At 39.3% G+C, this 16,978-nt stretch overlaps 1 protein-coding gene across 1 annotated transcript in view; it reads left to right on the top strand.

Moving 5' to 3' along the window:
* Window positions 1–376: 376 nt before the first annotated feature.
* The window catches only part of CRPPA (CDP-L-ribitol pyrophosphorylase A), a 268,036-nt gene continuing 251,434 nt past the window's right edge, over window positions 377–16,978 (top strand). The window contains 3 exon segments of the mRNA XM_054692405.1: window positions 377–539; window positions 542–632; window positions 12,179–12,455. Coding sequence (XP_054548380.1) covers window positions 377–539; window positions 542–632; window positions 12,179–12,455 — 531 coding nt within the window.

The raw sequence follows: 16,978 nt of genomic DNA, 5'->3' as shown, positions 1-16,978 counted from the left end.
GCGCATCTCTTCCAAATGTCTTCAAAACAGGACTGGGAGGTCGTTCCAGACCTCTACTGTATAGTCACTGTTTGTTAAGTTTAATGGAAGCCTTAGCTATACGACTGACCCATGCAGCCGAGGTGATTTCTAGTTCTGCAAGGGAGAAGCGAAAAGCCGAGAAAGTCAGCCCTCCCGGGGGCGCTGGCAGAGGCCTCAGACACGCCAGGAGGGAAGAGAGGCAGCCGGTTTGTCCCCTGGGGTCCCGCAGCCGCCGGGCCCGCGCCGCTCGAGTGGGCGCTACCCGCGCCCCTGCCCTTCCGCCCCTACACCCCGCGACCCCGGCAGAGGACACCCGCGGCCGCGGAGCCTGTAGCCCCACTCGCCGCTCGCCGCCATGGAGCGCGGGCTGCCGGGCGCCTGCGGGCCCGCGGAGCCGGGGCCTTGCTTGCGCAGCTTGCCCGGCGCGGCGCAGGCGGCCTCGGCTTCCTCGCCGAGCGCGGCCCGGGCCGAGCCAGGGCTCCGCGCGCCGGCCGTGGCCGCGGTGTTGCCCGCGGGGGGAGCGGGGAGAGGATGGGCGTCCCCACCCCGAAGCAGTTCTGCCCCATCCTGGAGAGGCCGCTCATCAGCTACACCCTGCAGGCCCTGGAGAGGTAATGCGGCGCCGCGCGCGCCCCGCGGTCCCGGGTTTCGGCCTCCCGCTCCCAGCCCAGCGCCCCTCAGGGCAGCCCGCGGCACTTGTTCCGCGGCACTCGCAGACTCAGCCAGACCCCACACGAGACTGCCAGCGCCATTGTAGCTCGGCTGGATTTCTGCCGGCCGCTCGGAGACAACGGCTTTGGCGCTGGAACAGAGGGACGAACAGCGGGGGCTGCCGCCACGGCTCCTGAAGCTCCCCAAGCCTTGCGCGAGCTGGGCTGAGCTGCGCGGAGCTGGGCTGAGGAGGACACGGTTGGAGCTAAGGGATGCTTAGTTCAGGGACCCCTGTGGGGTCTCATTTGGAGGCGCTGTTTTAGGAGCCTTTCGCCCCTGCTTGTGGGAGTTGTAACTTTTACGCCCACATCAAGTTTCATGGCCTTTGCTCATTTTATCCATTCTCTCACAAACCTTAATTGAACCCCTTCATCACAGGCAGACTGTGCTCATGGCTAGGTGCTGCAGGTGGGCCGAGGAGCACAAGTTAATCCAACTCTTTCACTTGGGAAGTAGATTTGAGGGTGCTAGATTTCTGGAATTGAGGCCCAATCGCGCTTTATTTTGTACGGAAATAGAGGACTCATTGAGGAAATGGAGGGTGGGAATGGGAGAAGGTGATCTAGGGGAGCAGTAGTGAGGAGCTCTGGGGGTGAAAGGGGGCGTGTTGTTACTTAGTTTTTTACATCTGGGTAAAGTCATGGAGCGTGGGTGAGGTTGGAGGGGTGGGAAGTGGGGAGTACAGAGGTCTACGTGCATGTTGTTAGAGTGTTTAAATTTCATGAAGCGAGAGGGGAGCTGTGGTAGCATGTTAAACCTTGGACTGAAGTGTGAGTTGTTTGTATTTCAAGATAGATGGTATCTGTTTAGCATAGTGTTCCTGGGCTATGCCAATCAGAGGAAGGCTCATACACGTCTGTAAGTATAGGCACATAATGGGAAATTGTAATGAATGACAAGGAAGCTAGTGAGGGTCCACTCAAAGGAGGGTAGCAAGTTATCAGGAAAAGAGACACCCCCCCCCTTCACTTCCCTTAATTTTTCACATGCCCCAGAAACCAGCCAAAGGGCCCAAGTCGCATCCCCAGTGGTTCTTTTACTTTCTAAATGTTGTCATTTGGAAAATACAAGTATAAAGAGACATAATGACCCTTGATTCTTGTAACCAGGCCAGTGGTAACATCTGAAATTCATGCAAGCACTGAAACAGTTCCAGGTCTTTCTCATCTCTGTAGTCTTCCATTTTTCTGGGTAATGGGAGGGGAGAGTGCCTTCAAACCATTGTGTATGAATCCTGCACGTATCACATGCCAGTGTCCTATTGTGACAGCATAGTTCCGACATGCAGGTAATCCTATGGAACCCGATGGGCTCTTGGCTAGTAGAATCTTTGAATACTTAGTAATTAGATGTAGGGAATTGTGCACTTTTTAAATTTCAATTTTCCTTTCTATGAAAAAAACCTCCTGCATTATTTTGCATTTTTTTGTGTCTTCTGAGGCAGCCTGAGATAGGTGAATATTAAAAAGAAACTCACTTTTAAAGTAAAAGAATGTTTGGGGCCTCCCCGGTGGCACAGCGGTTGAGCGCTGGGTTGCGAAGCTGCCCACAGCCTCTGCAGCGCCGGTTGGATCCCCGGCTGCTCCCCGGCCTCTGGAGGCGGGTCCTACATGGCGCGCAGACCTCCCCTGCTGCCCGCTGCTCCCCTCAGCAGTGTACTTTGGTCCTTCTGCCTGCTCTGCTCCCCGCTCTGGCTCTGGTGAATTCTCTCACCCTCCCTTGCTTCTGACTGTACCCAGTGCGTGTATAAATAAATAAATCTTTAAAAAAAAAAAAAAAGAATGTTCTGGAAAGCTTTGTTATTGAAAATAAAGCAGGACACTTGTTTTCTATTTACTTAATTGATACCAGCAGTCATAAAATTTTCATAGTAACCAAAACCTTTATTTTGAAATACTTCGTGACTCAGTTTTGTCTCCATTACAATTCGTGAAGAATGTATGGAATATAATTTATATTTTGGATATATCTCAGGAAATCCTTGGAAACCATGTTTCAGGGGTACATGATTGGTACTTCTTGGCCATTTGTCAAAGGAAAGCTCTTCTCTTGCTAAATAGATGGGCTTCATAGACTCTTGCTATTTGCCTATGTCATTCGGTCTTGAAAGACTATACAAGTTCAAATAAGGAAAGAGAAACAAAGTGTTTTATAAATTCCTATTTTTGGTCTTTGGAGGAATTATCTGTGCTTCTTATGAAGGGACAGCTCTCAGGGTTCCAAATAAGAAAAAAATGGGATGTCATGCAGGTGGGTCAGATATGTTATATTAAGAAAGTATCAATTCTCCTTGGCCTTCAGAACTGGAAGTATATGATGTTCAGAATTTGACTCCAAAGGCTCATTGTATTTGTCCTTCATAAGTTATAATTTTCCATGTTTAAACTTTTGCTGTCTCACTAATGGAGGGCTTAGAACTTTTGAGTAATTTTTATTCCTTTGTTATTATCTGACTGAGAAGTTAAAGATATTAGTTGAAAAATAACCTTATGCATTGATTTGTATTCTGTAACTTTGAACCAATATGCAACTAATTAGGACCTAGGAAAGAGAAGATCACGAAAGACCTAAAATGGAGTAGGGAAATATAAAGAAATAGAACCTTTCTTGTTTTGCGCCACTGTCATTTAAATGTGTTTATTTCTGCTTCTTCATTGATTCATCCAAAGTGACTAAAAATGCATAGTTACATGGAAATGAAAACATGAATGACAGGGAGGTAGAGCAGAAATAAGAAAGATCAACAAAACACTGGAAGGAGAGAGAAGAGTGGTGACCAAACAGATTTAACAACCCCAAGAAAGCCAAAACATAGCCTTCAGGTGGAACAGCTGCAGTGAAGAAGCAAGATGATTGAAGCCAAAGGAACTTAGAAAGGGTCAGGAATTAATGCACCATGTTACCTCTGAAGGTGGCGTAGAGATCGCCAAAAAGATGACAGTTGGTTACAGCATTTAAAAGGAGTAGTTTGACTCCCAGGTCTGTGTTAGAACAGCGGGGACTTACTGGATAGCTCAGAACCAGCACAGGTAATGGCTAAGTGAGTTGTTCCATGGCACAGTAAGAATTAAGAGCTAGACTGCATTTTGGAATGATGAGATTCTTAGCCTCTAAGGAAAACTCAAGGATTTTTTTTTTTTTTAAAGATTTATTTATTTATTTATACAAGCACTAGGTACAGTCAGAAGTGTGGGAGGGTAAGAGAATTCACCAGAGCCAGAGCGGGGAGCAGAGCAGGCATAAGGACCGAAGTACACTGCTGAGGGGAGCAGCCGGCAGCAGGAGAAGTCTGCGCGCCATGTGGGACCCTTGCCCAGGGGCTGGGGATCGAACCGGCGCTGCAGAGGCTGAGGGCAGCTTCGCAACCCAGCGCTCAACCGCTGTGCCACCGGGGAGGCCCTCAAGGATGTTTTAAAATTGTCAAACAGATTGCTTACTGAAGTGCCTGAGCTATCATTGAGAAGTTGGAAGAGACATTGATAGAAAATCTATTTTGTGAATTGACTTGGGTTTTTTTCCCTTCTGATAAAATTGGAAAAATACATTTTTTTAGTTTAGCCAAGTTCTGAGTGTCAGTGAATTTCTTAGAAAGCCAATTATTAGATTCAATGATACACAAAAATCTCTGAACTTTATATATCTGAGACATGTTGACTGAAGTCTCAGACGAATGGAGTTTAGAGTGTAAAACTGGTAGGTATGCTTATTATAATTAGCAATTGTGTGTGTGTGTGTATGTATATATATCAATTCATGTGATAAGTATTTAAGTGTATATGTACACATACTATGTTTAAGTTTATGTAACTGGTAGTTCAGATCTGTACATTATGGGTGTAAGTAAAAGGACACATGTATTAATAACTAATTTCTGGGTTGCATTAGGTTCAAGGGTCTTTCAAAGAAGTTGATTAAAAATATTTTTAGGGGTTTAAAAGTTTTCTTTTGACCTTTAAGAGGAATTTGAAATAAATGATTGAGCTACAGATTGTAGTTGAAGAGAATTTTTCTTATTTTACTGATAAGGAACTAAGATCAAAGGTATTAGTCCCTTATATAACTATTTAAGACCTGCATTTCTGAAAGGAAATGTGACTCCAAGTAAAGAAATGACGTGACGATGGTATTCATTAGTAGGGGCATAAAACTCTGGTAATTAAGTTGTAAAATCCAGTCACAGTTGATCAAGTCCTTTATCCAAATTTTGCTGTTTTAAAATATATTCCCAGGTCTGAAGTGGGAAGTAAAAATTCCTAACAGTAATTACTTTGTGGTTTCAAATATTTAAGGGAAGAGTTTCATTAATGAGGGTTAGTTATCCTGGACTAGCTTTTTAAAAAAGTGAGAACAACAAAAGCAAGTTAAAGACACAAACTTTAGCTATGCTTATAAGGATTCATAGTGATGGTGGGCTGGTGGTATAGGAAGAGCTATAGTGTTCCCCATAGCTTGTGAGATTTGAATTTTCTTAGGTGGAGGACACTACTTAAGAAGCTTGTTTCTAGATCTGAAACCTTATTATAAATTGACTTTTCATATAAATTTTTCATAAAAAGAAAATGCTGTCCCTCCAATACAAAGCAGTCCAGGCTTTGTGATAGTATTGTATATTTTTGCTTGTTAATATATTGGCATTCTAACTTGTGTTTCAGTTCCTTTTTAGTTTGGTTAATGTTAGTCTGCATGAGTGATGTAAGTCAGGAGGAACTGAAGGAAAAAAACCCATTTTGTACATTTGTAAGTTTATGTTTTTGGAAATCCTGAATTTTAAAATTGAGTTTCTTATCTTACTACTTATGTACTTAAAAAACAATTGTACTACTGTATTTCTGAAAAACCGTGACACATTCTGTTTGAACAAGATAGATTAGAAATTAATACAAAAATGTTAATACAAATGAGCAATATAATTACCTAAATTAAGCTAAGATACTAGAAATGGTATCGGGAAGGCATGAGAAATATTTGGGAGGAAGAATTGACAGATTTTAGGGATTCATTGTATTAGGGACTCAGAATAGAAAAGGTATTTAGGATGCTTTCAGTTGAGTGACACACACACATATTATATATACACACATATATATTTATATATAAATACCTATATTTGATTTTAAAAAATTTGTCTTCATGAATCATTAATACAGCATTGAATCCGAGTCAAGGGGAGGAATAGGCCTGTGGTTTGTACCAGAAATTACAATAGGACTGTATTTTGTAAAGGTCAGTTGATTAGATTTTTTTTTATGTTCCCTATGACCTCCACTGGCCTCCTGTAAGAAGACAGGAGCTAGGACCAGAACTAGTAAGTTGGAATTGACAACAGGAAGTCTTCCTGCTGATAGTAAGACTTGAAATTGTGAAGGCAATCAGGACTTAGCCTCTTGACACCATTTTAATACTTGGCTGCAGAAATACCAGGGTGGATATGGAGAGATGGAAATCTATAAATTATGACTCAGGGACAATTCAGAGACTTAATTTCCATGGAAGCTGTCAAGTCAGTGAGCAGAGCTGCCACCATCCCTTGGGGCCAAACTTCTTCAGCCTGGGTGAGAGAGATTTAGAGGAATTAACAGGGCTTGATTTTTCAAATTTTTTAAAAAAATGTGTTTATTTAGAAAAGCACTTTTAAAAAGTCAACTGACTTTCTTAAACTCAGAAGAGTATTCCTACAAGTAATGCTTGTTGTGGGAGAAAATATTTGAGATATTCCTTCCTCAAAATATATGTAAGAGTAATGGAACTTGAGGTTAGATTTATATTTATAAAACAAGGGGCGGGGGTGGGAATTGTATGGGGACTATAACCAAGATGAAAATGCATACATTGTGCAAAGATGAAAAATGATGTAAAAAAATATATAAAATTAAAAAAATAATAAAAAAATAAAAAATATGCTAGGAAGATATAATCCTGTTATAGAGCCTCTGGTGTGGACTTGCCTTGAGTTTAGGAGGGTGACCAAATGCACCGATTCAGCAAATATTCAGTAGCACTGTGTGAGGTACTTAAGGTCTTTTTCAATCCCATGAGTCTACCTATTTAAATCTTAATACTATAAAAGACTTTTAATTCTATAACTAGGAAAGAATGTGAGTAAATCCTTTGAAATACAAACAGTACTTATAAAGGCTTGTAAGTACTGGGTAATGCTTGGCTTTTGAACAAAATAGCATAGTAAACCCGTTATCTTTTAAGAGCGGTCTAAAACAGTATTTTCTACACTTTAATGTGACTTGGTCTAAGAAGTGCAGTCTATAGAATGACTAGGTGACAAACACATACTTACTTACATACATGCCTATATGAAAGGAAGTTTCTCAAAAACCTGTGCTTACTATTTTTGCTGTGCATTGTAACTTTCCTATTATGCCAGTTTCTATTTCATTTACCCAAAAATGTTAATCTAAATTTACTAACTTGATTCATGACACACTAATGAATTCTGAATTAAGCAGTTTGAGAAATATTGGTTTAAATCATTATTTTACGTTTAGAGTATCATACAATTGTGTGAAACATGCTGAGACCATAAATACATCTATTTGTTATTATTTTCATCTACCTTGGCTACTTTCTGTTTGATGGAACATAGAGAATTACTGTATAACTATTTCAAAACATTCTTATAAAAGTGGAATTTGCCTTTGGGACATCATTAATTTATTCATTGACTAGATACCTGAATGATTACACCATGTCAAAGTAATATCCCACCTTTTAATATATATTTCAACATTTAATTCAATGTAATTTTTCATCAAGAAATAGCAGAATGTCTTTAAATTGGCTTTTAACCTATTTTTTTATGGTGGAATTTGCTATGAAAAGTAAGAGACATGGCAAGCTTTGGGGACAAGTTAAGCCTTTGCCTTATGGAGCAATCCTGCCACTGATTTAGTTGAAAAGAGTTTTAATTAGCTGGCTGGTACAAAATACAGCCCTATTGTAATTAAAACCAAACATAGTGTGATGTTACCTTTAATTTTTTTCTACAAGAGCAGTTTATTTCCAATTTTTGAAGCTTCCTTTATTCACTTAACAGGTATTTATTGACATACCATATGTGAGGTCATGAATTCTATAAGTCTTCATTACTGTATCCCCAGTATCTAACATTTGCCTGGCAAAGGCTAAATGCTTGCTTGATATTTGTTGAATGAATAAATGAACAAATGGATGCCTACTTTTGAATTATAAGAAGTTAAAAGAAATGTGACCATTTTGACCACAAAAGCAGCAAAGTTATGTGGTTTATCACTGATAATAGAAATGAAATGTGGGAGATACAATGATCTAGACATGATCTTTTTGCTCTTGGATTTTATGACCTCCCTCTCTGACAGTGTTAGTGCATTTACGGTGGTTAACAGTGAGAGCTCCATAGTCATACTGGGGGGACCAGTCGGGTGTCTTCATTTCCTAGATGTGTGGTCATGAGCAGGCCAGTAGATCTGTAAATAGAGATAATAATAACCAACATCACAAAGCTGATATGTATTTAAGTGAGATATTGTAGGTAAAATGTTCTACAGTGCATGGCTGCTGGCAAAGACTTCAAGCCTCTTAGCTGTTCTTTCTCTTATTAATTTTACTAAAAGTTTAGCACACACCAAGCTCTGGGGTATAGTTTTTTCTTCTTATGAGTTGGCAATCTGTTGGGGGAGCTGGAATTGAAACAGTACAGTATCATGTCTGATGGGACTTTCTGGTGATAAGAAAGCCTAGAGCAGGGATATCCTACCCAACATAACAGGGAAGACTTCCTGAAAGAGGCCATATAAATTGAAAGTTGAAGAACAAGTATGAATGAACAAGGAGTGGTGGGGAAGGGGCATGATAAAGATGTGGGGTAGTGATAACAGGAAAGAGAAGCAGCATATGCAAAGACCTGGTTGAGAGAGAGAATGTGGTCAGTAGAGGAAGAAGAGACCCAGTGGTGTAAGAAGTAGACTGAGGTATTCAGGTATTGCAGGGCCTTGCTCAAGAGCCAGCAGGAGATGGCCCCAGGTTTGCATTTGAGAAAAATCAGGTGGAAGTGGTGAGGATGGATTGTGTTGGGATGAGATGCGAAGGAGGAGATCAGCTAAGAGATGGTGCAATTATGGAAGAGATGACTGCCTGTGTCACAGGTATGGTTGTGAGAACAGGACCTTGGGGATCCTATATTTAGAGAGGCATTGAGGAACTTTACTTGCTAAAGGCTTTTTTAAGTATAGTGTGTCAATTGTAAGTTCTTTTTTTTTTAAAGATGTATTTATTTATGCATACAAGAGTTGGGGTACAGGCCAGAGGTTGTTCTCTGGCTGGCTGGGAATCGAACCCGCGCTTCAGTGGCTGCAGATAGCTTCATAGGTTGCCTCTTAACCCCTTGCGCCACCAGGGAGGCCCAATTGTGAGTTCAATCAATTGTTGTATTTGCAGTGAAAGGAGTGGGGGTTCCAAAACAAAAAGCCACCTACACTTAGTCTTATTCCAGAATCCTTTTAATTGCTTCATAGATCACTATATATTTTATTCTTTGGTATTCTGTGAATATAACTGCAATGTTTCTTTACTTTTGATTAAAATTCCTCTAGGTGTCAGATAAAACATAAATAATCCAGGTCCACCAGGAGCTTTAAGATTTAGAAATCAGAGTGAAGAGTCAAATGCCTTTTAAACAAAATAATCAGCAACCTCACATTGCAAGGGGAAGATTATTTTTATTTTAAATCTTTGTAGCAAACCAGGTTAATGAACAGTACTTCCTGCATTTTTATAAACTGTGTTCTAAGATATTACACTGCTTTAGATAGATAAGATGGGCCAAAGTTACTTATTGAAAAAATTATTGATACCTACTAGAATTTAGGTATAAAGTAATGAGAGAAACAGATATTGTCCTTGTTACCATGGAGTCTATATTCTAGAAGATGAAATGGAATGTTGTATTTGTAACAATGTTTTTCCTGCTTCAAGTATTTTGGCATAAGATGGTAAAAATACAGTGTAATGTAGCTCTGTATCACCTAAGTTTCCCATATTATGAGAGACAGTATAGTGTTGTGAGGATTACATAAATTAGAATATGGATGATACTTAAACATAATAAATACTTAATTGATGTTAGCCATTTTATGGGATATTTATTTTGTCAGTCTTTCTTACTGACACCTGTAGCTTAATACCTCTACTTTATCTCTTAAATTCCCATCTGCAAGCTCCATCTGTTAGTCAGGCTGTCTTCATCATCTTGCCTAGACTCTTGCAGCAGCCTCCTACCCTGCCTTACTGCATTCTTTGTCTCCATCCTATTTTCTTTCTTGCAATCAGGTTAACATTTATGCCCTTAAATTGCTTCCTTATTGCTGTTGTTAAAATATTCCATGAACTGAGCAATACAAGTTTAGTATCTTACATCTTCCATAGATCAGAAGTCCAAAATCAGTTTCACTGGGCTAAAATTAAGGTGTTGACATTGCTGTATTCCTTCTGGAGATGGGAGACCATCCATTTCTTTGTCATTTCCATGTTCTGGAGGTTCCCTGCTTCTTGGACTTGAAGTCCTGTATCACCCTGACCTCTGCTTTTATTGTTATATTTTGATTCTCCTGTTTCAATTTCACATCAAAGGTCATGATTATATTGGATCCACCCAGATAATCATGGATGATCTTCCCATCTCAAAATCCTTAACTTAATCACATCTGCAGAGTTCCTTTTGGCATGTAAGGTAACGTTCATAAGCTTTGGGAATTAGGAAGTGAATGTCTTTTGGGTGCTATTCTGTTCTACCTCAGTTCCCATCTTGTCATAAAATAGTGCTTAGAATATTGGGGAAAGAGAGTGTTTTTTTTTTCCCAGTGTAAATGCCCTCTCATATGAAGATTTTCCATGGCTTCCTTTGTAGGATTATGGACTAAAACCCCAGGGAGGTACCCATGGTCTTGTCTAGCTAGCCCTTGGTTGAACTTCCAGCTTGTTTATGGGCTCTATTTCCCCTTGCTCTCTGAACTCCCACTACTTCCTCCTACCCCTCATCACCAGGCCATGGATTCTGTTTACACAAGCCCCCTCCTTCTCCCTCTAAATCCCTGTTCCTATTTTCCCAATGTTTGCCATTTGCATGGAAGCAACTCTGTTTCTTTAGGGAGCATGATATTGGCCTTCTGTGTGCTGGTCAGATACTCAACTTGCCTGGGGTTCTGGAACCTGCACTTCTTCACTTGATCACAACTTGCAGTTATTTATTGGTGTTCTTACTGGCTTCATCTCTAAACTCTTGAAAGCAGTGACTATTTCCATTGTATACGCAATACTAATTATTTATTCTCTGTTGAATACACATTAGCTAAAGGAATGAACTTAAAAGGAAGAGCCACTATATCCACAGAGTACCTTTTGGTTTTGAAGTGTGGCATCGTAACCACAGGCAGAATGAGATTTTCTGTTATAGGAATAGTTTGTTCAATAACAGAAAGTAGGATATTGTTAATTACTGAGTAAATCAATGAAGCATTGCTTAGTAATTTTTAGACCCCTTTTCTATCTCTTAGGCTTAGCTGCCTAGCAGTGAATATAGAGGATCTCACAGGCTAATAATTCCAGTGAATGTTAAAGTGACTTCAGGGAAAGTTTTCCTGGTTTGAGCCTGTTTACAGTACAACACTGAATCTGTATTGACATTAGCTGATGTTAGCACTGGTGTTTAAGAGAAGTCTGCCAAATTTCCTTAATGCAGACATCATTCAATTCTGTGTACTTCTGATAGTTGAGTTCACCAGTAGATCTTTAAGAAAAAGTCTTAGATACAACAGAAAAAAAAAAGCTTGATCTTTTTTGGTGTGTGCTTTGAAAGATTAATTCCGTTTGCTTTAAATTTCATTAAATGAGTTTGTCAATTTTGAGCTTGATTCATATTTATAGAAATTTAGTGTCCCCGTTTAAGCTATCGTATTCCACCTTGATGTTGACAAAGTTTACTTAGATTAGTTGTCCAACTTTGTTGCCAATTAATAACTACCTTGAAAGAGCACACATTTGGAAGTCAAAAATGCTTTGAACTGTTGCTATTGAAAAATAATTCAAAAAGCAATGTAAAAGCATTATCCTGTCACATTTTCTTTCAATCTACTGATATTCTCTTCACATTCAACTTCTGTCAGAAATCTTTGGTCTATAGGTATGTCTAAACTCCCAATATATTTTTCATTATATACAGTAATTTCACACTGTATACTGTGAAATTCCATGTGTCTGTTTGTAGTATGAAATACCCAGATTAATTTTTTTAACTCTTTCTACTAGATTTAATATAAATAAATAAAACTGACTTTGTTATTAATTTTGTTTTTAATCTTTATGAAGATATATAGTACTTATTAGATACTCACTTTTGTTATTAGCTTAACTTCAGTTTAAGAATCAATTTATATGAAATGTATGCATACTTTACTTTTAGAGTATGTTGGATAAAGGACATTGTCGTGGCAGTAACTAGAGAGAATATGGAAGCAATGAATACTATTATTCAGAAGTACCAGCATAAACGCATCTCAGTAGTGGAAGCTGGAGTGACTCGCCACAGGTCAATTTTTAATGGACTAAAAGCACTGGCCGAGGATCAGCCCAGCTCCAAGCTCTGTAAGCCAGAAGTTGTGATTATCCACGATGCTGTGAGACCATTTGTTGAGGAAGATGTTCTCCTTGATGTTGTCAGAGCTGCTCAGAAACATGGGGTAAGTAAGAATATTGCTACTTCCTAGATGGATAAAAGGGATAAGCACTATAATGTGATTGGTTCACTTGCTGATTTTTGATAGAATTATGCCTGTCAAGCTATTTATTAGGCATGATCATCTAGCTATGTCATGGTAATTTGTTTTAGGAAGTTGATTGTTTATAGACTGAGACTGTTCTGGAATTTCTTTGCCTATAGTCATTTATCATAATGGCATGTGAGCTATATGAAGAAAAATGTGTTAGTCTTTAGAGTATGGATAGGAATCACCTTAATTAACTGTTATCTAAAAAATCTAAGAAATCTTTCAAAAGTCTAAGGTACATAAAATTAACAAATAATGACTCATTGTATTCACATTAATGATTCATTGTATTTACATTTTGTCTTTTGAATTTTCAGAGGTTTATTTTCTAGAATAAAGAGCCAGGCAAAAATTTCACACTTCTTGAAGTAAATCATAAGATGACAGAGAATTCTGTTTTCATTATTTCATCAAAATTAACACAGGATAGCATAAGACTTATTATAATCTCTGAAGCATCTTTCTTTTTTATCTTATTTATAAAAAAATTACCTGGCAATATAAGGTACTAGATAATAAATTTAAATTTGTAGTCTAAATTTTAGACAATGTGAAAAATACATTGCATATATTTGGTTTAGTATAAAAGTAAAAAGTCTAGAGATAAACTATTCTTAGTTTTGCTAGTGTTATATGTAATGTGTTCAAATTTTTCAACTCTTTGAGCCCATATTCCTTATTTATAAAATGCAGGTGCTAATATTTTTTTTAAATTTTTTTAAAAAGATTTATTTATTTATTTATACAAGCGCTGGGTACAGTCAGAAGCGCGGGAGGGGGAGGGGGAGAGAATCCACCAGAGCCAGAGCAGGGAACAGAACAGGCAGACTGACGAAACACTGCTGAGGGTAGCAGCGGGTGCTGCAGGAGAGGTCTGCTGCACCATGTGGGACCCTCGCTGGTGGCCTGGGATCAAACAGGCCCTGCGGGCAGCTTCGCAGCCCAGCGCTCAACCGCTGCGCCACCAGGGGAGGCCCAGGTGCTAATATTTTTAAGGTTATTTTTAGGATTGGAAATATACATGGTCTTTAGAATAATGCTATAATTAAAAAAATTGCATTTTAAGATGAATTATCTAAGTAATAGTTTCCTCCACACATTGCAGACCAATGGAAGGAGTCACTTACTTAAGCCTTCATAACTGGTGGTAGGAAGTAACAGAATATCCGTTTTGGAAAGATAGTCTGATTTGTCTTTAATGAAGTGTTTTTGAATTTTAGTTTTTTCTTATTAATATTTCTTTTACGAAGGTAACATTGTCATTTAGGAGTATAGACTTACACCTCTTCAGATGGGTGTCACCACAATATGAAACATTTCCAGGAGCAAAGAACCAAAAATTCTCCACCTTTTCCTTTGCCCCGCCCCCCTCCCTGCTTTTGCTCTCCACCACCATCCCTGCTTCTCTGGTCATCTCAGTTCTAAAGTCAGATTTCTTGGGTTTGTTTTGGTTTAGTTTTGTCTGTTCCTTTGTGGTATTCTTAATATGCCACATGAGTGAGGACACCCAGTATTTCCTTCATATACTTGTTTCACTTAGCTTAATCCTCTCTAGTTCTGTCTATGTTGTTTAAATAGCTAATTAGTATACCATTGTGGGTGATTGTGAATAGTACTGCAGTGAACATAGGAGTGCATATATCCCGTCACATTAGTGTTTTTGTATTCTTCGAGTTGGTGTCAATTATACACCGACAATTTCAATTATACACAGTACAATTTCAGGATCATGCTATGGATCTATGTTTAATAATTTTAGAAACCTCAACATAGGGGCTGACCAGTCTATGCTCCCAGCAACTGTATAAGAGGATTCCTAGTTCTCCACATCCTTGCCAACACTTGTTGTTTCCATTCTTCTTGAAATGGGCCATTCTCTTAGGTGTGAGGTGATATTTCATTATGGTTGGGATTTGCTTTAACCTGATCTGTGTTGATGAGCACTTTTTCATGTGCCATTTGACCATCCGTATGCCTTTGGAGAAATGCCTATTTAATGCTTCTGCTTATTTATTTATTTATTTTTGATTGGGTTGTTTTCTCGCTGAGTCCTATGAGATTTTTGTAGCTATTGGATAGGAGTCCCTCCCTTGCCAGATGTATGATGTGCAAATATTTTCTTCCATTTCAGTAGGGTGTATTCTGTTTTTTTGTGATTGTTTCTTTCTCCGTGTAGAAGGTGTTCAGTTTGATGTAGTTCATTTGTTAATTTTAACTTTTTTTCACTTGCTTTGTAGTCGAGTCTCCAAAGACATCACAGAAGCCAATGTCATAGAGTGTTTTTTTTTTTTTAAATAAAAGATAGCATATGTTTTAGAGTCATAGGCAGTTGACTGACTCAGTGTGTTTTAAACCAAAAAGAAACCATTCAGCTTCATTCCATTCTGAGTCCTAGTGTTGGGGCTTAGAGTGACAGGAATGCTTTTGGGAACTATTCACGGCTTTACAAGTTTTCATTGAGGGTTATATGGGATTGCGTGAGATTGGCCATGTAGGTCACTATAAGCAGGTCACTGATGTCACTCATGAGCTTGGCCTTGAAGTCATTAGGAACTACTTTAGGTACTTGGCTAACCAGACTTATCAAGAAGTGACCCAGGGTGTTGTCTGCAGGACTCCAGATGGTCCATCCTCTGCATATTGCAGTACTGCGCTTAGGGCATGCTGAATGTGAGCCTGAGCTCCTCCTACTTGCTGCAAGTCACTTGAGAGTCCAGTCACATGGGTGTGGCTAAAACATGTCTTTATGCTCAGTTAAATACATTCAGTGTCATAACACACGTTTCACCATCAGAGGTGACCATCACCCTCATGGTCCTCCCAGGGACACACATTAAAGTGCTGATCATATCTTCATGTTCATGTAAAAAGTGCTGATCTAGGTCTTGATGCTCACATGGCTATTCTAGAGACTCTGCCCACAGGGAGGTGAGTGGGGTTAGAGGCTTCAGCTGTAGCACTCATATATTAACACAGAGTGCTCTGTGATGTCATGGTCTATAGCGTACCAGTCCAGCATGAGCTTATTTGGAGACTTTCTTGTGCAGTTCATACATGTTCTTAGCAAATTCCATGTCAACAGCCATCACACTTTCTGTCTTGTTCAGCACCGAGAAGCAGTTTGTGACCTCCACTGAGTGCTTGTCAACAGTTCCCAGCAATGGCCTGATGACTTGGGTAGCGCCCTACTTGTTACTATCTGGTCCATGCCACTGTTGAGAAAGGGCCCTGGAAGAATAGGACAAGCAGCTACTGCGTCAGGAGTCTGTGTTCGGGCCAGTGCAGAGGTCTGGACCTGGACAGGAGCTGCTGTGTAGCTACTACTGCCATGGAGGCTGGGGCTGAGCCTGGAGCTGGGGCTGGGCCTGCAGCAGGGACTGGGGTTACAGTGGTGACTGGAGCACTTGCCCATATTGTTCATGTCCCATTTTGTTGAGAATAGGTTGTGGAGTATTTTGCCTATATTTTCTTTATATATTTTTGATGCTCTCAGGTCTTACATCCTAGTCTTAATCCAATATGAGTTAATTTTTGTGTAGGGTGTAAGATAGTGGTCTAGTTTCCATTCTTTCGCATATGGCATTCCTTTCTCCATTGTATAATCGTGACACCTTTGTCAGAGATAATCCCACACTTATATGGACAGTTAAATTCTGGTCTCTCAGTACTGTTCCATTGATATGTGTCTATTTTGATTGCAATGCCATTCTGTTTTGATTAATTACTATTGTTCTGGAGTATAGTTTGAAATCTGAAAGAGTGATACCTCTGATTTTCTTTGTCAGGATTGCTTTGGGGTCTCTTAACGATGCTCCGTAATTCTGAGATGTCTGTTGTAACTTCTTCACATTAGACTTTTCTCCCTTTTTTTTCCTTAGTAAACCAAGCTAGAGGCTTCACTATTTTCTTTTAGAAGTACCAGCTTTTGTTTTTATTGATTTTCTTGCACTTTATCATTTCTATTTAATTTTTGTTCAAACTTTTATTATTTCCTTCCTCTTAGTGACATTTGGCTTCGTTTGTTTTTCTAGTTCTTAAAGATGGAGAGTTAGATTATTTATGGAGATCTTTCTTGATCTTGTCTTGATGTTGATCTGTATTGCTGTATACTTTTTGACATTACTTTTCCTGCATCCCATAAAGTTCTGGCAGCTTGTATATTTTTTTGATTTGAGGTATTTTTTAATTTCTGTTTTCATATCCTTGTTACTCCATTAGTCATTTACTAGTAGGTTGTTTAGTCTCCACATAGTTGAGGTTCTCCCTCTTTTATTTTTGTTGTTGATTTCTAGTTTGATAGCATTGTGATCTGAGAATATATGTGATTTTTCAATCCTCATGAATTTCATGAATTTATTTGTTTGTTTTGTGACCCAAATATGTATGTGAGTTATCCTGAGAATGTTCTGTATGCACTTGAGAGCAATGTGTACTCT

This window comes from Talpa occidentalis, unplaced genomic scaffold (genome assembly GCF_014898055.3).
Source record: "Talpa occidentalis isolate TD23 unplaced genomic scaffold, MPIMG_talOcc4v2.1, whole genome shotgun sequence".
Classification (NCBI taxonomy): Eukaryota; Metazoa; Chordata; class Mammalia; order Eulipotyphla; family Talpidae; genus Talpa; species Talpa occidentalis.
The sequence above is the reverse complement of the archived record's forward strand: the minus strand, read 5'-3'. Positions and strand labels throughout refer to the sequence as shown.